General features: G+C 35.9%; 1 protein-coding gene across 2 annotated transcripts in view; it reads right to left on the bottom strand.

Moving 5' to 3' along the window:
• The window catches only part of ZCCHC7 (zinc finger CCHC-type containing 7), a 214,872-nt gene extending 192,631 nt beyond the window's left edge, over window positions 1–22,241 (bottom strand). The window contains exons 1-2 of one of the 2 annotated variants that reach the window (XM_037036012.1): window positions 22,107–22,241; window positions 16,185–16,815 (exon numbers count right to left, since the gene is read on the bottom strand). In XM_037036012.1, the coding sequence (XP_036891907.1) occupies window positions 16,185–16,794 (610 nt within the window). In that variant the 5' untranslated portion in view covers window positions 16,795–16,815; window positions 22,107–22,241. The remainder of the gene's footprint in view (window positions 1–16,184; window positions 16,816–22,106) is intronic. The other variant, XM_037036011.1, reaches the window with a different exon arrangement.
• Between the last annotated feature and the right edge of the window lie 862 nt (window positions 22,242–23,103).

Raw genomic sequence — 23,103 nt, 5'->3', positions numbered from 1 at the left:
CACCTGTATCTCTACATTTGACAATATTATACACCTTTTAAGGGGTTCTGTGTTTTGCCTACCTGTTAGGCCTCACCTGGTTAGACAGGAAAACAAAGTATAAAAGTTTCTATGGGGCAAAACATTTTTCAATCACATTGCAACGTCAATTATCCCTAGAACTTTACCAAGAAAAGAATATTTTGTAGTGGTCTTATGATGAAATAGCATTACTCTAAGTTCCTAAATTTCCATTGTACTGGTTGTAAAATAGCATAGTTTCAGGGTGTTTGGGTAGCAATTATAAGGAATGTGGCTGAATGTTATTGAGAATGTGAGTATTTACTAAATTGACATATATGATTCAATTGCTTATAGCAGTCACTGTTTAAGATGCTAAAGAAACAGAAGTTCTAATGAATTATCTTTAGAATAGCCTGTTGTTTACCTTTATACTTCCCATAGTTACTTGAATGTTAATTTCTGGACCAACTTATTAGACACCTAAAGCTAATTCAAACTTTAAGATAGTCCATCGTACTAAAGACTTCCTTCTTACTTCCCAAACATGTTATGGACATGTTGAGTAGCAAAAACTGAATTTATCGCTCAAAAAAAACTACTTTGCCATTTGATAAATAACAAATCACAAGAGAAAGTTATTATTAACTTACATCCTGTTAACTAAAAATCTTCCAGCAATTTAATACCACAACCACACATTTTTAGTTTTAAAAGCAGAGGTAAAAAGAGAAAGAAATCAATTGCTAAACAATAATAAAGCAGGTATAATTTGGTAAGATAATAAGATCAGAAATAAGGTTTATCATTTAGAAGCTCTAAATTCTTTCCAAATTAGAATTAAAAGAGAAAAGTAAGAAAAATAACATACTTCTATGTGTTTCTCAGAAATTCAGTACATAAATACTAAAAAGCAAAGGCTATACATTCATTATGCCTGAAACAAAATTAAAAAAAAACTTTATGTCAGACTTTATATGCTTCATAATTATTTCAATGATAAAATCTTCAATAACCAACTCCACAATAAAGTAACCTAGGTACTTTAAAAACTTTGGCAGTAAGCAAAGGGTTTAGAGGCTATAGTATTTAAATATGGTTCACCTAGAAATGTGAGATAAATCAAGCAGCTCTTCTAACAGACTAAGTTAAAATAGTAATTGTACTTGTTTAAATAAACATTTACCATTTTAAATGTATCAAAAAGGAACTTAATGTCAAGCCTGAATCAGGCTGCAGGCATTTCCATTTCAAGGTGAGTACCTGGGACAATGTGCGTTACATACTCCAACAACAAGATGTAAGACCTACTGTCCCAGACAATTTTCTACTAACAAAATAATCTTTCTATTTTAATTCTGGGTTACATTCCCTGCTTTTAATTGAAAGCAGCATCTCTGATCCAATTCATAAAAACAATTTTTGTCCAAAAATTTACTGAAATATCTCAATGTTTTAAATGAAACATGTTAGTGAATGAAACACTTACTTTAATAAGAATTTCTTTAAGTCAAGGACCAAAAAATAATAAGCATTTTTATTATTATTAATAAGCATTTTTATTATTTATAACCACATAAAGAATCAACTTTCAGGCTACTTCCCTTTAATTTAAGTTTTCTTTATTCCTGATAATTATTTTAGAATTATTATGTTCTGTTTTTAATAACATGATCTGTGCTTCTAATCTAGAAATTGGAAAGTTTTTTTAATTTTGGAGTTTTTTGGTCTGTGTGCCTCCCAAACAGTCATTTTTTCCACTCACAGCAAACGGAACATAAATTTTAAAAGTATGCATAAGAATATGAAGCAGAGTTCTACAAATATGAAAGTATTATGATATAATAAAGACAACCTATCTTTAAGACTAAAGAAAATATGCATGAAAAGGAAAATTTTAAATAATTTATTTAACTTCACCATTTTCCACGCCAATTTTCAATGTGGTCCATTTTTCAATCAAGGTCTACATATCTGAAAACTTGACTATTTATTAAAACCCTCAATGAATTTAAAAGCACTGCTATAAAACTTTTCTTTAATCCATTCAGCCCCTTAACTAATCAAACAATGAAACAAATATTACAAGACAAAGTCTGACAAAAAATCATAATGAACCTCTCAGATGAGAAACTAATTGGTACTAAGTACACAATGGCTTACATTTAATCCTGTTAATAACCACACAAAAAAAGAAATAAAAGACTCACTTTTCAGTCATCTCTCTGGACCACTGGGCTAAAATAACAGCATGACTAAATCTGACATTGACCCCGTGGCCCTGCTAGGAGTTAAAAGAATTCCTTTGAGTCTTCTGAGGCCTGTTCTCAACTGCTCCAGAAAGGGTGGGCTAGTCATATACATTTGTCAGCCTTCTTTACAGTAACAGGTCCAATTAGAAATGGTTACATATACTGTAATACACACTAGCTCTTACTTTAGACTTGAAGTCTGTACCCAACAACCAAAAGAACAATAAACTAGTGAGAGCTGGCTGATAAAATGTCACAGATGGATGAAATGTAACTGGAACAGTAAGACTATATCCCAGCAATAATATGCCACTGTAAGTAAATTTAAACAGATAATAAGAAAATGCCTAAATTAACATGAACAACCGAAATTAAGACAAAGCACCCAGATGATTTCTCATCTGTCACCTAAATCACTAAGTTTTTAAATAGAAAAATTCTCTATATAAATTTTTCTAGATGTTATCACAAAAGTTTTCAGCAAGCCTACTGAATTAAAATACACCTGATACTTCTGTGAAGTTTTGCCAGCTGTTGTGACATGAACCCATCAGCAACGCACGTCAAAATGATACAAATCTACCTGAAATCAGATTACTTTTCCCCTTTCATCCTTTTCCAAACAGTTTATGATTCCCAACAAAGATGATGTTTGCATCTCATACCTCCCTCCCTAGTGATTTAAAATAATTATGGATTTGCTATACTTGACAAGATTTCTCTAGTTCTAGTATTCATATTTTTTAAATTATGTTCTTAAATAAAATAAAGCCCCAGGCCTTAGTCCTACTTCACCAAGTCTAATTGCTGAAAATCTAAATAAACCAACACTAGTATATTTTATGCATTTGCTTCAAGTTTTTGCTTTTTAAAAAAAGTATGACTCCAGTTAATTTACAATATTTAAAATTAAAAGGTCTAAATTTTCTATATACTGGAGGCCAATAGATGTCCTGCCAACACTAAGGAATAAAATTATTATGTACCAAAACACACTGTCTCTACAACAAAATACAAAAATTTTACAGAATTCAATTTTTGCATTCTTATAGACCTTTTGTAATTTTAGCTTATCATACTAATAAAATGGAAAAAATACCATAGTCAAAGAACTATTACTTAACACAATAACTTCACTGAATATCAGCAATCATCATCAGTGATTCTTTGCTTAATTTTGTAACGGTTTAAATTAATTTAGGAGGAAGGTGAGAGTCAAAATTTTAAAACTTATCACAATTGAACTTTGTGAAATATGTCAAAGTTCAGGTGAACTCTGAGAAAAAAAGAGTTCAGGCATTCTTTCCGAAAATCTGTAACAGCATGTATCTCCACCTGTCGAGTGGCAACATTTGGGGAATGAGCCTTTCCTTCTGCCAGTTCTTGTGCGCTCAGCCCCTATCTTCTCTCACACCCAGTTCAGTCCGTCCCAGGAAATACCAACAACCAACTAGAACACTGCAACACAGAAGCACCTCAAACCTACCAAGCAGTCAGAGAGCTGTAAAGTACCACAAACAACCCTGTTTCAAACTCTACTGCAGAGCCTACCTTTTAAAACAGAAAGCTTGGAAAGGTTTCCCCACCACACAATAAACATCAGCTTACCTTTGTGGCATTTTTGGATCTAAAAAGTATCAAGAATAAAAGTATTTCCATTACACTTTATTAGTTACTTATGTATTGAGCCACTCAGTTTAAAGAGAATCTTCTGCCCACTGCCAAAAGGGAGGGAGAACAAAAAAAATCCTACAAAACGAGAGTTTCAAATAAAGACTGGAAAAGGAATCAAGCAATCATGACCTTAAAAAAAAAGTTGTCTGATGACTGTGAAGTTTTTTCAGAGCATGAAAGCACTTCACCAGTCTGTCCTTTCCTAAATAAATTTCAAGTCCTGTTCCATAGTGCTCTCCTATTATAGCCACATACCACAAATCTGTGCCATGAGCTCTAAGAACTAGTAACATTTTACACAAACATTTAGTAAAATGCACTAACGGAGAGAGTCTGTTATTTTTAAAGCTGTACACTTTCACAGTTAAATCAGTTTTCATAGCACAGATTATACACTGATGTGAATACTAAAAATAAATATATTTTTGAGGTTAGTATTTCTCAATAATTACATATGACTACCAAATGTAAACAAAATACCTTTAAAAGTACCAATCAAAATTAAGGAGAGTAATTTTACACACTTATGAAACCTCTGTAACTGCCATGGATAATACAATAGCTAATTAGACTTAGGATGTATTTTCTTCCTTGTTTGAAACTCACTGATTTTCAGAGAAATTGCTTCTTGAGACAGCATTAGATAGAAATCAAAATGTGAAATACATAACTAAAAAAATAGTCAAAGAAAACAAAAATTCAATAATGCCATTTCTTTCTTGATAATAACACATTCTATAAATAAATTCCATAGTCTAGGAGCACTAAAATCCACAAGAAAAAACCTACAATTAGCAGGCATAAAAAAAGGCCTGCCCTTGCTTCAATTCCCAATGTGCTTAACAAATACCCGGAAAGACACGGCCATGGAGTGTAATCAATTGAACAAACAAGAACCCTAAAATTACGCATATCAAAATTGATCCTTTTTCATACTGTTTATCAACATTATGAAGTTCTCTTAGCCTATCAGTTAATAGTATATCACAACATCATTTTCCACGGTATAGTTGGAAATTATCATAATTTTTTTAAATGCTAAAAAAGATATTTTATTATTTTACATTAATAAACACAAAATTCACTTAATGCTATCGTATGAGGGCATCCTCACAAAACAAATTTAAGAGAGAAGTAGCTTGAATCACAGTAACTTGATATTTTAAAGCCTTTACATACTAATGAAAACATCTTTTGAGGAGAAGTTAGGGTTAAAGGACTCTACTTCCCCTCCAACAGTGACCAATCACTGGGATTCAAACCACCATACTATGTCTCCAATGACAACACTCAGAAGCATGAAGTTGTTTCATAAAGCAAAATCCTTCGCATTTGAAAAATAAGCATATTCTGCAGGAACAGGCAAATTTTTAAAATCTGGTCAAGTTAGAAATGTACCATCTCAAATCAAATGTATATTCATGTCTATCTGAATATATACACACCATGACAAGAAAAACTGAATGTAAGCGATATCACATATCAGATTACAACTGATTTCCTATGAATATCTTATGAATATACAGTAATATTTAAATTAAAAACCTGTAACAGTACTACTTACTGCTAATTAGTATTTCTGGTATTCACTTAATTCAACTATAACATAAAATTTTTATTCCAACAGTAGAGCAACCATGAATAGAAAATTTGGGGATTAATAATTTTCTATCAATTTCATGCATAAAGCTAACATATCTTTTGAGTTTCTCACTGGCTCAAAAATTAAATTGCTACTGTTATTTAGAAAACAAAACCAAGAACAAAATTAGTTTAGTTCTTCCCTGCTAGTCCCCATGGATCTAAATCCACACAATAATTCTCCCCAATCTGCAAAACAACACAAACACACAAATAGATGGGCTAAGGAAGAAAGATCAAAACAAAGGAACAAGTTTTTTTAAAAAATCCTCTTTCCCTTTAGCAATCAACAAAATAACAAAAAAGAAAAAGTGGAAAAGTCACCCAGAATATATGACCATGTAAGCATGGGCACTCTTGCAGAAAACCAAGTCTGCAACCCAAAGCCATGGGAAATTTAAATTAGGGCAAACAGGCACAATGGGCAGGGGAATCTGCAGAGATAAAAAGGGACTGCGGAGGCTGCAGGTACACTACTAAAGACCTCTGAGATTTCCAAACAAACTTTATTAGTTTTAATAATTTAAAAAATAAGTATTATCCACTTAGTACCATAAAGATTAGGCTTTTCCCCTTAAATCAAAATATGCATATACATGTGACATATCTAAAGGAAGAGAAAGGATTCCCATTGTTTTATTCTGAGAATCAGCAAATCAGAAACACTTCACAACTCTCTCTCTCCAAACTTAAATAATGTTAAAGCAACTGAAAATTTTAACGAAAGAAAGCAAAGTCAGAGATCAGACCCTTGGCTCCTGACGTTAACCTAGGTGGAGGCAATCAGACGGCTCCTCTTTGACCGACCCGTGAAGACCGACACACTGAAGCTAAACTAACTGAAACGCCTTAAAAATCAGATCATAATGGTACAACCATTACATTTCATCTGTTAAATCTGATAAAGGAAACTTCCCAAACTAGAGCATTTCAAACAGAAGAATAAAAGGACTCATACAACAACCCAAACAGTCATGGTGTTAAAAACCACTGCAAATATTCCACAACTTAGAATCTAATAAATTTTACCAGTAACTCACCTATCTAAAAACATCCTGAATATTGGGAACTGTTTTAGGGAAACATTTTATACACATAAAATCAATCAATAATAGAGTAAGGACATATTTACAGCAATATTTAAGTTATATTTATCCTCCCACAAAACTTCTATTATTTTTCAAACAAACCAAAATAGCTGAAGTAGACACAGGACACAGACTGAAAAGCAAAATACTAATTACACAGGAGTAAGGTCATTTTCAAGTACATGGAACAACAATAAAATTGTACTGGCATTTAAAAATCTTCCTTAAATGTGGAAAGTAATACTATTTCTAAGTAAAACCACTGACAAAGGTTCACTTTTGTTTAAATCAGATCATTTCACACTAAAAAAAGAGACTAGAGCAATATAAGGAGTAACTTACAGAATTAATGCAATTGCACACCTTTTCTTTAAATAAAACCTTTCTTCAATTAAATGTATTTGCCATTTTCCTCTGGATTCTGAATTACTCTCACCTGACTCAGCAAGGCATAATTTTTCAATTATTTGGTAATCTTATTTAACAGCTATAAGCAGTCTATTCCCCACATCTTTAAAATGTCTCATAAACTACAAATATGGAAAGAATATTGAAAGGTTTTCTAGAAATTAGGGCTCTCCCTAAATAATTCTGTTAGAGGCTCTATTCAGTTAAAAAGCAAAATCAAATGTGACCTAACCACTTCAAGGGAACTGCCAATAAAAACACCTTCTCTCAATAAGCAGCTCTAAACAGCCAAACTTTCATATTGAGGTAATTATAAATTAGTTATATACTTGGGCAAAAACAGGGGAGGAGAGTACAAATTATTTCCCCATTGTAGAATTGTGCTGTCTTCCCTTAAAATCAATTTGCAAAAGGACAGATGCTCTCAAGTCCACCACTGACAATTTTCAAAGCTATGACAAAAGCTGAAATTCTAAGGTAAAAACATCCTAGAAAGAAAAGCTGTAATTTAGGAAACAAGATCCACTTTAAAATAATCAATTATTAGCATTACATTTCACTTACATTTGAATCCAAATCTGTATTACAAAAATGATCCTTATCCCCAGAATTACATCTGACAGCTCATGCTATCAGATCAAGATTTAAAAACTAAAAAAGTCCAGTCTATTCCTTTTGACATTCTTAAGCACAGTATATTTGTGTAATTAAAAATATGACTATATACATGGTGGATGCACAATTAAAATATTTATGTATTATAAGCAGAATCAACAACAATCTGGCAAAGAACTCAAAATGCCAAAAACTTAACCATGACAATCAATAACTTTAATTTATAACAGAACAAAAATAAACAATGACTGAGAGATTAAAACTTTTGGCTGGATAACTTCCCTTAAGTCAACACTTTCACTTAAGTGTTAACAACCAGGGGAGAGTTGATAAGAAATCAGTAAATTACTTGAAAATTAAATATAAATTTAGCAAAGTCTTAAAAACAGGGTCTCATACTTAGAGACATGAGCCTTTACTGTTACCAGGACAAAAAGGGTAAATGTTCTCTCTTCTGTACTTCTTGTGAAAAATGTTTTACAGTCTAATCACAGGTAGTTCCCATCATATTTACTTTCTGACCATAAAAATATACTGCCTATAAAATATGCTTTTTAAACAAGCAATCACTATATGCAATACATTACTTTTAAAGCAAACAGTTATAAGAAAGTTACATTTAAACACTTTAACCAGACATCAGTATTCAAGTTTCTATGCAAGGAGATAAAAATGAAAATGTTGCCCACCTAATTTTATGCTTCTCCATTCCAAAAAAAAAGGAAATCTGTAGATGAGTAAATAATTCATAATGGCAACTAAACTAAACTAAGTCATTAGTTTAATAAATATACATTACGGTACCCTGTTATTAACCAGTTTTTAACAAATTTAGTGTATCTTACCTGAAAACCCAATCGGTTTCTAAAAGAAATGTCACCCTCCCAAAAAAGGAAAATTTAATCCTCTCCATAGGTTACTTATCACTGTTGAAAAGCTACCATAAATGAATTTAGAATAAAAGTCACAAACTGACTTTGCAAGAACACATACCTAACTTGCTGATCAATAGAGAAATCACAAAAATTAGCAACATACAATACCAACATTCCAAAATGTTATTAAAAATCCAACCCAAAGCTGCCTTAGCATTTCTGGGATTTCTAATGAGATTTTCAGTCTACAGAACAATGGCCATACAAGGCTTTCAAACTTCACTCCATTCACAAGAAAAGTTGAAATTGAACATTTTTATTTCTTCTCTCCCTTTGACTTCACCATGGAACAGTGAATAAAACAGCTCAAGTCACTATGCTAATTAGAAATTAAATAAAAAGGTGCCGTCACAATAGTTATGTGTAAGGTGACATGCTACAACTAGAGACACAGTTCAAAGCAGCTTTAGGAACTGCGTGGCACAGGCTCACAAAAGCTGAAAACACCAGGGAGGGCGCTCCTTGGTGCTCTCGGTCACTGCAACTCTAGCACATGGCTATTTTTCAATTATAAGGCAGAAATTAAACTACTCGTCAGTGAGAATAATGTCAAACAGCAACCCACCCTATGACCTTTAGACCATTAACTCTCAAGAAACTATACTTATTGACATTAAGCTGACTACTTAGTTGATGAATGCAAGAAAGGGAGGAAGGGAATAGTATTAAAGATTTGAGGAGTATTAAAAGCAAAATTTAATTAATTAAAGTTAATATGTAAAAGAAGATAAGGAAGAACACAAGCCATGAGATGCCGAGGTTTTAATTTAAGACATGTTCTACTTGGAACAGCCCTGCAAAAAATACACACTTAAAAAGCTCTCCTTTGACTAACTGACAGCACCTGGTTCCTGAGAGAATCTATCTGCCACAAAGTTACATAAAACATCCAATTTTTTTTTAAGAAAAAGAGAAAGGAGATATATAAGCAAGAAACAAGTAGGAAACATTGGAACAAAATAATGACCAAGAAATCCTGGTTAGCATTCTGAACATATACAAAACATAAATGCTCTCTCATTTACATTTAGGCTGAGGTGGTGTCTAAAAACCATACTATTAAAATGTTTAATCATATTAACCACATATTAAGCCATTAATTAAACTTTAATGGCACCTCACTACCTCAAGTTTCTATTAGGGTTTCAGCTTCTATTCTTCCTCTTTGCATTTAACCTGAACTTTAAATAGATATTCTCTTTTTTGTTTAACCCTCACCTGAGGTTATGTGAAGGTTACTAGAGAGACAAAGATTAGAGATTAGATTAGGATTAGAGAGAGACAGAGAGACAAACATCAATGTGAGAGAGAAACACCAATTGGTTGCAGACCACGGACTGAACCCACAACCAAGGTTACGTGTCCTGACAGGGAATGGAACCCACAACCTTTTGTCCCAATCAACTGAGCCACCCAGCCAGGGCTAAATCCTTTAAGGCTCAGTTCAAAGGTCTACTATTCAATTCAGTCTTATACTTTGCCTACCCACAGTAATCTTTTTTATTTTCTTTTAAGATTTAATTTATTTTTAGAGAGAAGGGAAGGGAAGGAGAAAGAGAGGGAGAGAAACACCATTGTGTGGTTGTCTCTCATGTGTCCCCAACTGGGGACCTGGCCTGCAACCCAGGCATGTGCCCTGACCAGGAATCAAACCAGTGACCCCTTGCCTCACAGGCCCGCGCTCAATCCACTCAACCACACAAGCCAGGGCCCCCAGTAATCTTTTTTAAAAAATCTATTACATTCACCTGGAAATGATTATGTACTGTGCCGGGATATCTCTTATATTTGTAGAAATATATTTAATTCTAGTATTAAAGTGAAGTTGCCATATAGTCATGCATTTTAAGGTTTCTAAAGGCAGGAACTATATAGACAGTAATTCTTAAATCCCAACATCTTAATGGTATAGTGGACACTGGAAGCATCCATAGGTTAAGCGTTGAGATGACTTTAAAACTTCAGATTTAGTGTTAATTAGATAAAAAATGTCACCAAATCAAATAAAATTTAGTTATGGAAAGTGCCATACCAGAGATATGCTTTTCAAAAGCAATTTGAATACACAAAAAACCTATGAACTTTTAACTCAAAATAAAAGTGGAATTTGTATGCGTATGCCTTGCCACCCATTTTGTAGTTTTAAGAGTTTTGGCAAAATATTTCCCTATTACATTAATTTAGTCTACCCATTATCTCATTTTAGCTTTATAAGCTTAACAAAATTAAGTTTATTATTTTACCAACAAAGAAATTAAGTCACCCAAAGTCACACCTAGGCAACGGTGCAGCTGTGACATAATAACTACCAGCTGAGTGTCCATGTCTGTCACCCCCTCTGAAGTGCACTTTAAACTGAGACCTGAAGTGGGGACTAGCCAAGCAAAGTAGACACTGATCCAGGTCAAAATAAAAAGGCATAGGTGTAAATACTGACAAAATAAATTGACAAATTTTTAAAACTGAAATTCAAATAGGTAACCTATTCTACTCAAATTTTAATTAGTTACCAGGTCTTGGATGAATGGCTAATAAATGCCGGGGATACAGCAACTGCCTCTAAATTAGTCCTCCTTCATCCTCTGAAACTGTACCGAAAACTCTTATGTGCGTATTTTTTAGGGCAAAAGGGACTTGACACAAAAATAGTTAAAAGACTTACGGTACTTCCTTTAATAGTTAAAAGCGCAACTTTAATTTCAAAAGCTGTGCTTTTACTTCAATCCAGCCACAATCCCACTTCGAATTCACGTACGTAAAGAGAATTACTCTGTACACAAAGGTAGAAAGATATTCAACTAAATTCACCTACGATTTGCTAGGTACCCACCTCGTGCTGACAAACTAAAGGAGCAATGCACCAAACTGTACATCCTACATTAGTGTCAAATTCCGCACCATAAGAGTCACATACTAGGAAGTAGTATGGCTCCTTCAGCTCTTAAAAATGCTATATTCTTCATTTTTCAAAGGTATTTTCTTTTTCAAATCTGAACCTGTTTCATTTTTTGCTAAATCTAAGTCTTTCAAAATAACGACATAAGAAGGAAACATTAAGACCAGGAATAAGTATTAAAGCATGCTTCTGAAGTAGACTTAGACTATTATATATTTGTTTAAAATATATTTTAAGATTACAATAAGTATATGAATCATCAACTACTTTAAATTATTATTCATTCAGGCCCTGGCTGGCATAGCTCAGTGGATTAAGCGCGGGCTTGCGAACCAAACAACCGCGGTTCGATTCCCAGTCAGGGCACACGCCTGGGTTGCAGGCCAGTTCCCAGGGGGGGATGCACAAGAGGCAACCATACATTGATATTTCTCTTCCTCTCTCCTTCCCTTCCCCTCTAAAGGTAAATAAATAAAATCTTTAAAAAAAATTTAAAAAATTACTATTCATTCACTTCCAGAAAATATCTGTTACACACCTAATGTATCCAGCTCAGATTAATGCAGAAGACACAAAGAGTCCACAGTCCTAGAAATGAGAAATATCTTTACACAGTACTACGGACTCATTTCTAAGATATATTGCTAACAGAAAATATGGTGGAACAAAGTGTGGATAGTATGCTGCTGTTTAAGGGGAGAGAGAGTGCAAAGATATATACATATTTGTGTGTTTTTTTTTAATGTAAGGGCAAATCATCAATTTCGTCTTAACCCATACAGGAAGGGCAGGAGCAAGGTGAAGAATGGATAGAAGGTAGAATTTTCCTAATATATTTTACCTGGTCTTGGTCATTTGAATTTGGAACCTTATAAACATTTTATATACTTATACAACAAAATAAATGTTCAAAAGGCAATACTGAAAAATAATCAGACCAAGAGCAAAATGAAACAAGTGAACCTATTATGTATCTAATTGATAGCTTAGTCAATCAATCCTACTGGGAATAATAAAAGAAAAAGAAAGAATATTAAAAGGAAAACAAATGGTAGAGCAGGCATTGTTTATATAAAGAAGCCTTAGGAAAAAGTAAAGAAAGTGAAGGAAATGAAGCCCAGCTTGACCTTAGAAATAAACTCCTACATCCCCCAGTAGAGAAAGCCGAGAGCCAGATTTAACGGGCACTGAAGGCTTATGTTTTGGCATGAATTTGTAATAAACAAAGCCCTCACCATAAAACTGTACATACTGAGGAAGGCTAGGCTGAACACATTACATGTATGTCACATTCCCAAGGCCTCAGTGGAACTTCAGGAAACTATTCAACAAATTCGAACCAGAAAATCAGAAAAGTACTGAACATTGGAGGAAGAACAGAAAGGGGAAAAAACATGCCTCCTAATTTTGTATTATCTGCCTGACTGTATATTATCTCTAATTGTGTACTAAAATAAAACAAATGTAAGCATCTCACTGAAACTGAAGTGTGAGTGGAGAGCCTGAACCTTCCACCACAGTGGTGCTGCACTCATGACTGCAGACTTAACAGTGGTAAACAGGAAATATGTACGTGCTTGTGTCGTCCTTCACACACTCAAGTACTACCTCGAATTCTCTAATCCTATTCTTGGTAGACTTAACACCCACGGTGAAGAGACTTTAATAAATTACTTAGCTTCTTATTATATTTTGTCTCTTCAGTGAAACACAAGCCACTTAAGGCCAAAACTATGGAGTTGTTTGGTTTTTTTAAACCACTTTAAATCCCTTCTATGTATTCTACATAGAATAGATGCTGGATAAATGTTTGTTCATTTAGCAACTTAAAAAAAGCAAAGTAACACATAATGCCAAGGAAATACTCTAAATACAATGGGAGGCTTCTGAGTACAGAAAAGACATACCCTCAAGGAGTTTATCATGCCTTCTCTTACAGCCTATTAGTATCTTTTAAAAAATGCCATAGTTCGGGGGGTGGGATTGAGGGGAGGGAGAGCTATACACAAAAAAGCTATTGCTGCTGTTTAACAATCATTTCAAAAATATGCCAGAACTTCCACAAACTTCCACTGATGTGAAAAAATTTTTTCTCTAAAGACTACTGTACAAACGGAACCAGACCTATACCCAGATCTGTTTAAGAAAGTAATGATTAGAGAGTAACAACACTCTCAAACAGGCATCAGTACTGAGTACACTGCTTACTAACTGGAAAGACATAGGATTATGGCATTAGCAGATCAAGGAAACAAAATAGGGACATGTATCTGAATATCTGTAACAGTTTCAAGAGTCAAGCCAATTAATTTACAGAACTGCAGAATTTGTTTCAATTTGGCTGGAACCAGAAAAAAAAAATCCTAAAAGCAAAGAGTAGGGATAAATTTCAATATGGATAATAGGAGAATACACCAAATGTATAGAATCAAGAACTACTTGGGTCTTGTATCAAACATTTTTACTAATACACACACACTAAACTTTAAAGGAATACATACCCACAAGAATACGTTTCTTTAAAAACTATGTAATAAATGAAAACATGTAAGATTTATGTGAAAATAGCTATTCTACAAAAACATAAGCCAACATAAGCAAGAGCTATAAAAAAAACACAAGGAGAAAAAAACTAAGATATAACAAAGAGCCTACCCAATAGAAATGTGCAAATCATGGAGAAATGTGCTACACGTTATCATGACAAAACAATTCAGCTAATGGAATCCTTGTACATTACTGGTAGGAATGCACAACAGTGCAACCACTATGAAAAGAGTTTGGCAATTCCTCACAACACAGAAATACCAGTAATTCTATTCCTAGGTGTATAACCAAAAGAATACCCAAAATAGATATTCAAATAAATACCTAAATATGAATGTTCACAGCAGTACTGTTCACAATAGCCAAAAAAATGAAACTAGTCCATACGTCCATCAACAAATGAATGGATAAACAAAATATGGTATATTCATGGAATGGAATATTATTCAGCCTTAAAAAGAAATGAAATACTGATACATACTACAACATGCACAAATCTCTAAAACATTATGCTAAATGAAAGCCAGACACAAAAGATCAGATATTGTAAAATTCTACTGACATAAAACATCCAGAATAGGAAAATCCTTAGAGACAGAAAAAAGATTAGTGGTGGCCAGGGTCTAGAGGAGGAAAGAATGAAAATAACTTCAATGCAGGCAGGGTTTCCTTTGGATGCGGTGAAAATGTTTTGGAAATACATAGAGGTAATGATTCTGTAACATTTCAAATGAACTAAGTGCCACTGAATTGAACACCTTAAAATGGTTAATTTTATGTTGCATTAATTTTACCTCATAAAAATAAATACAATACCCCCCCAAAAGAACAATGCAGTTCTTCTGTAGTCTACAAATATTTGGTAACTTACCAATTAATGGTAAGTCTCTTCTCTTTTAAGACTAATTCAGACATACACACCTGACTCCATCTCTTACTCGGTCCCTCATCCTAATTTACCTAGTTTTTTCCTTCTACTTAAAAACATCACCAGATCTCCCTTATTCTGACAAAACTTTCCTTGATTTTGCTGTGTTCTATTCTATTTCTTTCCAATGTACTATTCTATTTCTTTTCTTCCTTTTGTTGTCAAAGTCTCAGGGTTGGCCCACTAAAACTTAGGCAGCTGGCTGTTCTTCTAAAGACGATTTTGTTAAAATAACTACCCCATTTATTAAGGTCCACAAGAAGGGCAAAGTTAAGTAGTTAGGAGATCCTGGGGCCTGGAAACCTAAAATACTTCCTGTCTGGCTCCTTTTTAAAAAGGTTTGTCAATCAGTGGAGTTCCAAAGCATGCTCTACATTCAATATCATCATTTCATCTGAGGACAGCTGAGTACCATGAAAGGTTTGGAGCAACAGTAAAGTACCATGAATAAAAGGGAATTTCAGGACCACCAGTTTAATAGTGTGCAGGGACGAGACATTTCAAAAAAATCATTTAGAAACTACTGCAAGAGAGTAAGCACTACACATAAAATATAGGGAATGAAAGGGACTACAAGCATCAGTACTAGATGAGTACACGTGAGAGAGGAGACAAAACTAACACCAAAATTTCAATCCTCAATGATGTGGTTCTCAGAATTTGCATTCTCTCCTACAGTCGACTGCAGACTTTCAGCTTTTCGGTTTCCTACCTTTCTGACTGTAGAGTTCCTAAAACCTTAATATTAATTCCATATCCTCTGTGTACCAGTCATTCCCTATGCTTGACACCTGGCTACCTCCTGGGTAAGCAAATCACTTAGGAAGAAACAGTCCCGACAGAGTTGGCTGAATAAGAGCATAGGACCAATGTCAGAAGTGGATGAAGTACTTACCTGTGGTACCAAGCAGAGAGAGAGGGGGACTAATTTTTCAGGTCCAGAACTGGCTCTAGCCCAACAGGAAGAAGCAGCTATGAAACTGCTTACAGCAGAAGCAGAGTGTCTTGGATATTCTGATACACTCTTTCTGATGTTCAGACAGACCACCATTAGAGAAGCCATTAGTAAGAGAGTCTCATGAGAAACAAGGCAAAAACAAGACCAAAAAGTGAGGAATTAAATGGAGCAGACTCCTTTTGTCTAGAAAAGCAGTCTTCTAAAGATGATACACTTTTCAAAATGGCCCATATGATACTAACCTTCATTAACAGAGTTATCACATCCCACAAGATTGAGGAGGATATCATCATCTTTATCATCGACTTCGCATCCCAGCAGCATCCAGCTTTCCACGTTGTCACTTTCTGAAACGGTGCTCTCTTCCTCCTCACTTGAACTGACTTCTATAATCATAACCTCTCGGATCGTACCCGATCTCTCTCCAGGTATAGGTTTCTCAATATCCCTCTTATATTTCTTATCATCCAACTCATTAGAATGAAGAGAAGGAGGAGAACCTCGGGTCTTTTCTTTTGCTTGGACTCTGAAATTCTTTCTTCTACATCTATAAATACTATCTTCATCAGACAAAGTGATGACCTCTGACCCATCAGATAGCTGGATGACCTCACTGTCTGAAAGGATAATTAAGTTCTTCTGATTTGGCTTACTACTAGATGATTCAGAATCCCTAGAGTTCTTCTCTCCGTGTTCTTCCTCCCTGATGACATTATTAAGATCTTGGGCATAATGAACTTGGCTGTAGAGCTGAAATTCCACTTCACTATCAACACTCAGTTCACTAGATGACTCTTCACGATAAAGGTCATCTTCATATGCTTCTACAGTCTCATAGCCACCAAACATCATGGAAGGTTGGTACCTGTGATGCTGCAAAAGAGAAAGTCATACAAAGAATGTATTTTAAAAGCTCAGATCATGCCTGTTTAGAGTGAACTTTTATACAAAGGCCATCATTTTTCTCAATGACATTATTAAAATAACTTTTTCTCTTATAGCACCCTTTTTTCAAGGATTTCTAAATCCAATTATGATTTATCCTAATAATGCCCACCTCTCCCAAATGAAAATTACTACCAACAAATGAGTTATACTCTGTAAAGGAAATGCCGTATTTTGCAGATATTTTGGAAAGGAAAAAGAGGTTGTGACCCACTGCCTGACACCAAATACTTTTTTAACAAAATGTTAAAAATCCCAAATATATTTCAGCTAATTCTCATTATTCCATCTATTCCTCATCTTCTCTTTGGTTCTGGATCTTACCTTTCCAGGTATCCATTCTCATACAGGAATATTACTTCAACTAAGACTTAACTTCAATGGGTAGTAATTTACTGTTTTTGTGTACACTTTTATTCTCAGCTAAAACATTAATATGGTTTTCTAATCCTTGATCAAAAAAAATAGGTAAATAAAAATATGTAATAAACCTGGTTTGCTTCTGTGCCAACTATAAAGATATTATAAGATATAAACTTATTAAGGACCTAAAATTGAGGCAAAATTCAGCTTTGGGAGAACTTTACAAGGGGAGGACCCCCCCCCCACCAAAAGGAATTTACTTGTAAAAAATTATTTATTCTTACACGTTTAAACTTCAGTTACCTTCAAAGTACGCTCCATTTGATGCAATACACTTAGTATCAAGACATTTTCCCCCTTCTCAAAACAGTTTTTGAACTCACTGATTCTGATGCCTTCTAGTGTTCCTGCCATTTTTCGTTTCACCTCTTCCACATTGGCAAAACGTTTTTCCCCTTTGAGGACTTTTTCCATCCAAGGAAACAAAAGAAAGTCACTTAGGGCAAGATCTGGTGAATAGGGAAGGTAAGATACAGGGGCCATGCCGTTTTTTAGTCTAAAACTGCTGAACACTCAGCATGGTGTGAGCCGGTGCAGTAGTAAATCACCCATCATGAAATGGGCAAACACGTTGAAAGCCTTAAAAAAAAATTCACTGAAGCCAAACGCAGCCTCTCACAACACTGCCAGCTGGTATATTGAACACTCACCCAGCGGGGGAAGTCTGTACTACAAGGGTCCCACCTTCCCAAAGATAATTCCAGGTCCCAGATTTTGGGGGGGTCCCCACCCCTTACTTTCCAGCTGTGCATATTAAATCCTTTCATCCTTCAACTCAACTTAAACATTATTTTCTCAGGGAAGCTTTCCCTGACCCACCAGACTGAATAAAGTGTCCCCTGCTGCCGGCTTTCATAGCACTTTCAAAATACTCACCATGTTTCTAATTACTAATTTAAGTAAATCTCCCACAAGCACAGATCACATACCCCAGGAGGGCAGGAACTATACGCAGTTGGTTAAACAATGGATCCCCCAAATCCAGCAGAGTAACTGCTATTTAGGAGGACCTGCATAAATGTCTGTTGAATTAATAAAGAATAAATGAATGAATGAATCCTCAGGCATTTGTTCTTCAGCCCTGACAAATCTAGTATGTGCCTAAAATATGGAAAGTATGATGGGGCAGATTTTCAGGTCGTCCCCAAATATTCCACCTACTCTAACTATTCTCATAACATCAACCAAAAATCTATACAGTAGATGTATCAATTAGGTACCGATGGAATACTGATCAAAATGAGAGCTCTGCAAAAATAATTCATGTTTGTTCAAAACCCAGGGACAGTCTACATGACAATTACAGTAATAACTTATCCTTTCTACACTCCTTTTAGATACACAGCTATAACGTAGAAAGACTAGCCATTTCCTCAGTTTACTAACTCTGCCTGAAATGTCAGGGAGTTTTCTGATGGTAGCTTTGGTGGCAAAACTAGCTGACTCCAAGAATCAAATAGGGAAGAGCCAATAATTATATTACTGAAATTAATAGAACATTTTTTACAGAAATAGAGAAAGCAACTTTTGTTGTGTATCTCAAACTTACACAAGGTGGTATATCAATTATACCTCAATAAAGCTAGATTTTAAGAAAAAGATAACTAAAGTCTGAATTAACAATACTGTGCTGTATACTTGAAGTCTGCTAAGAGAAAAGATCTTAAATGTTCTTACTGGAAAAATGAAAGGACATCTGTGAGATAATAGATGTATTAACTAATTTTAGTGTGATCATGCACATGTGTATCAAACCACATTGTACACTTTAAACTTACACAATGTTGTTTGTCAATTATATGTCAGTAAAGACGAGGGGGGAGAGGCAAACTTTTTTTTTTTTCCAAAAGGTACATTTTTACCTATCTCCTTGCACTGTCCTTCAGGTTGCTATCCTGCTGTCACACTAGTTGAATGCGGCTGTCTCAATAATGATGCTCATAACATTCATCAGTTTATATTGAAATGTTAGCTCAGAGCAATTCAAATAAAAGATGAATCCTTTCCCTTTTATTTAAAAGGTAAATTAATTCTAAAAGAAGTCAAAGGAATTATGCTTCCTTCAAAATCCTCACTGGATCCATCCTGAGGATCCAGTGTGGACTTAAGATAAAACATAATTCCAGTGCAGCACAGCAAAAATTAAAGAGCTAAATTACAGAGCTGCAAATGCGCACTGCTCTTGGAGTCATCCCAAAGGAGAGGGATTAAGAATAGAGCCACAGGCACACCTGTGAATGTATGCCAAAAATAAACTACATAAATATAATAAAAACTGACTTCCTTGGGCCTAAGGGTTTATCTCTTTCCCTGAAATGTAGAAAAATGAATTTAACAATTTAGCCCCTATGGCCTTTAAGAGGATTTTGTGTCTTCCGTACTTGAAAATTGTGCTCAGCATAACTTGCTGTTCCATTCCTGTAGTTTATGTGTGCCAGGGTTAAGGTGTGCCTGAGGCTATTTTGGTTCATGTTACTACTTTAATTAAATTCAAATGCATTTCTTTTTTTTAAGTGTATACTCAGATGAATACAAAATATGTCTTGATTCAGAAGGCTTTTTCAGCTTCTTGATGTCAAGCATACTTAAGTAGATAGATAACACAAGGTCCCTATTAAGAATCACAGAATCTTGTATCTGGTAGAGACCGTTCCTATTATCTCATACAAGATCCTCAATTTACATACAAGGAACCTGAGGTCCAAAGAGATACAGAGCCCTACCCAAGGTTTAAAGCTAGTAAAGAACAGAACCAGGACCAATTCACACTTCCAACTCAGCAGAGCGTTCACTAAGATTGTTTAAAATAATTTTAAGTAGGGATTTTTAAAAAATTAAAAACTTCCTTCAAAGCCATATTTGAATTGGTTCTAACACCTAAATTTACTTCATGAATATCCACTTTACTTCCTAGTGGCATACAAAAACCATGAAAGAAGCATTTTAATTGGAAGGCAAATCATACATTTAAGTTTGTCAGTTTACCACCCAGGAACCTCCCAAGTTGGTTCTCAAAGAGTACAGCAATTCCACGACCAAAAGAGACTCGGGTTTTGTTAAGACACCAAAACAGTTTGGGAATGAGACTTATCTAAATAATTAAAGTGTCTTAACAAATATAAAACAGTCATAGAAAATAAGTGCAAAGCTCTCGACATTCCAAAGTAGGAGCAAAAATAAAAAATAACAAAAGTGGGAGCAGTATTCATTCACTGAATTTTTTAACTAGACAACTGAAGACTTACTTAGCTTTACTGAAGCTTTTGAATTTTACTACACAATCTTTAAAACCAATAGTTTTGTTCTAACAATCTACTAACTGGTCATTCTGCTTTTATTTCCTTTGATAGAAGTTTTAGCCTACATCTTTCTTCTTGGCAGCAGAGGTATCTATGTCAATGAGATTTAAATTTGAGGCTTGATTTCTGAACCCAGTTTTCATTGGAAAGTTACCGCTAGAGTTTATTTTCAACTTCAAAATCTGACTTACTTTTAGTGAGCTATTCTGACAGTGACAGGTTTTAAAAACCAAGTTAACTCTAGTGTTAAAATGTCTGTCTGTTCTTCAAATGTCACTTAAGACAAATCTGACGGCAGTAGAGAATCCAAATGCATGAAACGAGTCACCAAAAAAGGGAGAATACAAGATGTTCGTTGGAAAAAATTATGCTAAATTTATTCAGACAAGTCCAGGTGTTCTTGGGATCCATAAAGTCTTCTTATGGTATAACTAATCCTATCTCAAAGCACTTCCTTCATCTTTCCCTCACCTCTTTTTCCTTTTCCTATGCAGCATCTTACTACCTTAACAATCCTCACTTCTACTTCTTCGTCAGTTCATTTGCGACCCTGAAGATTTTCTAGAAAATAGCAATACTGAATGTGCCAAACGCATAATGCTGTCGGAAATAAACACACAGCCAGCCGACTCAAACGTCTTTGGATGTGATGGCCTAAGTATTCAAAACACAAAGTCAAGTTTTGGAAGGGACGTCGTGAGTCACTAAATTGAACGCTCTCGTCTTCAACTCAGAGAAACAGGATCAGAGAAACTTATTTATTCTTTGTGCTTAAAACATCTAACTCAACCCTGAAACCTGAAATAAGCGTAAATTCAGTCCAAGGATGAGATTTCTAAAACCACCAGCTAATCTGCGGTAGAAACGCGGCTACACCTCATGCATGCTAACTGCCAGCCAGTTTTCCAACTGCACCAGCAGCTCTTCCTTAAGGTTGAAGTTCACTGCAGGCTAACAAGATCTGAGGGATAAAGGGAATCTTAGCCTACACAGTCCCCATCTCCCCGTTTTACAAGAGGGAAGGGGCACAACTCCCGAAAATTTTCTGGCCCTGCAGCTATTGCTTCTGACAACAGAGGTTGAAGCTGACCCGGGAATGTTAGGTCCTCACAGGCCAGGCCCCATCAAGGTGCGGCGGAAGCGCCGCGTTAAACTGACCGGCTTCTCCCAAAGACAGGGGAATCTTGGGGAGAGTGGAGGTAAAACAGGCAAAACGGCCACCCCAACCGAGGTCACGGGCGCCCAGCCCTTTTCGAACAACGATCTCAGGCTTTGGCCCGGCAGAGAAAGGCGGACACCGCAGCTGGTCAGCTTAGCCGCGCGGGGCAGAGCCGCACTGAAGGGCCACGAACCGCGCGCCGGCCACGAGTGCGGGACCGACGGGGAAAGCGGAGGCCGGCAAGAGAACACACGCTAGTTCCATAGCCCGGCGGGCGAGGCGGAGGGCGGGCAGGGGTCCCCCGGTCACGGGCGGCTCGGGGTCCGTCACACACATACTCACTGCCGCGGCTGCGACCAGGAAGCACCAACCAGGAACCAAAACGCGTAGAGGGACGGGGAGGGGCGAGGACAAATGAGGTAAGGAAACCGTGTCCGCGCGGACCCGGGAGGAGGGAAGGCACTTCCGGGGAAAACACAACTCCCTGGAGTCGTCTTCCGTCCCCGCCCACCCTGCGGGCTCTCTGTACGCATGCGTATCATCTATTAACCAGTTCCTTCCCCGCTAATAATGTTTTCGTTTGCTTTCCTTGCTCTTCCCCTTTTTCCTTCAGTTTCTTTCAGAGATAGGTAGGCTACATCTATAATGGAGCACACTTTTTGAATGGTTTTTGCGAAAGAGATGCTATTTATCTGTTAAAATACGGAGCTTGCACCCTTACGTGAGCTCGAGAAAAACTACGTCTCCCATGATGCCCCTGGGCGGATTTCAGAACGGGCTCCGCCTCGTCCACTCCTTCTCCTGGGCCACCCTCCCTATACTTCTGGGTACTGGATCCCCGCCGAGACCGGCTACAGTCACGGGCCCAAGTGGTGGGCGGCTTACCCGACTGACCCAGAAATCTACAGCGAGGGAGCAGCTTCATATAGGGCGCCTTGCATTTAACTTCTGTGCGCTAGGAGACCTTAGGCAGGTACCTTCCACCTCTAGTTTGAAGTCGAATTTAGTTTACAGGTGCTTCCGCCTGTTTTTCTTATAGGTCCACAGGTTTAACTCTTAATGAACCTTGAAGAGCTGTATTCTTAAAAATGATTGAAGTGAAGAGTGGTGCTTTGGAAGCTTCCAGAGGCTAGACGATTGTGTCTGGAGACTCTAGCTTCAGTTCCTCTTCTCACATTTTATTTTAATACTTAGTAACAATAAACCCATCTGCACAACTTTATAAATAATGAAGCACTTTATAAACTCCTTGGCCCTCGACGGCAATCCTGAAAGACAAGTTGGACATTGATTCTTTTGGCCATTTATTGAACATCTGTCAGAGGCAGGCAGTGT

The sequence above is a fragment of the Sturnira hondurensis genome, unplaced genomic scaffold (assembly GCF_014824575.4).
Source record: "Sturnira hondurensis isolate 20B ecotype Veracruz unplaced genomic scaffold, ASM1482457v3 Scaffold0022566, whole genome shotgun sequence".
Taxonomy (NCBI): Eukaryota; Metazoa; Chordata; class Mammalia; order Chiroptera; family Phyllostomidae; genus Sturnira; species Sturnira hondurensis.
This window is presented reverse-complemented; position numbering and strand designations above follow the sequence as displayed.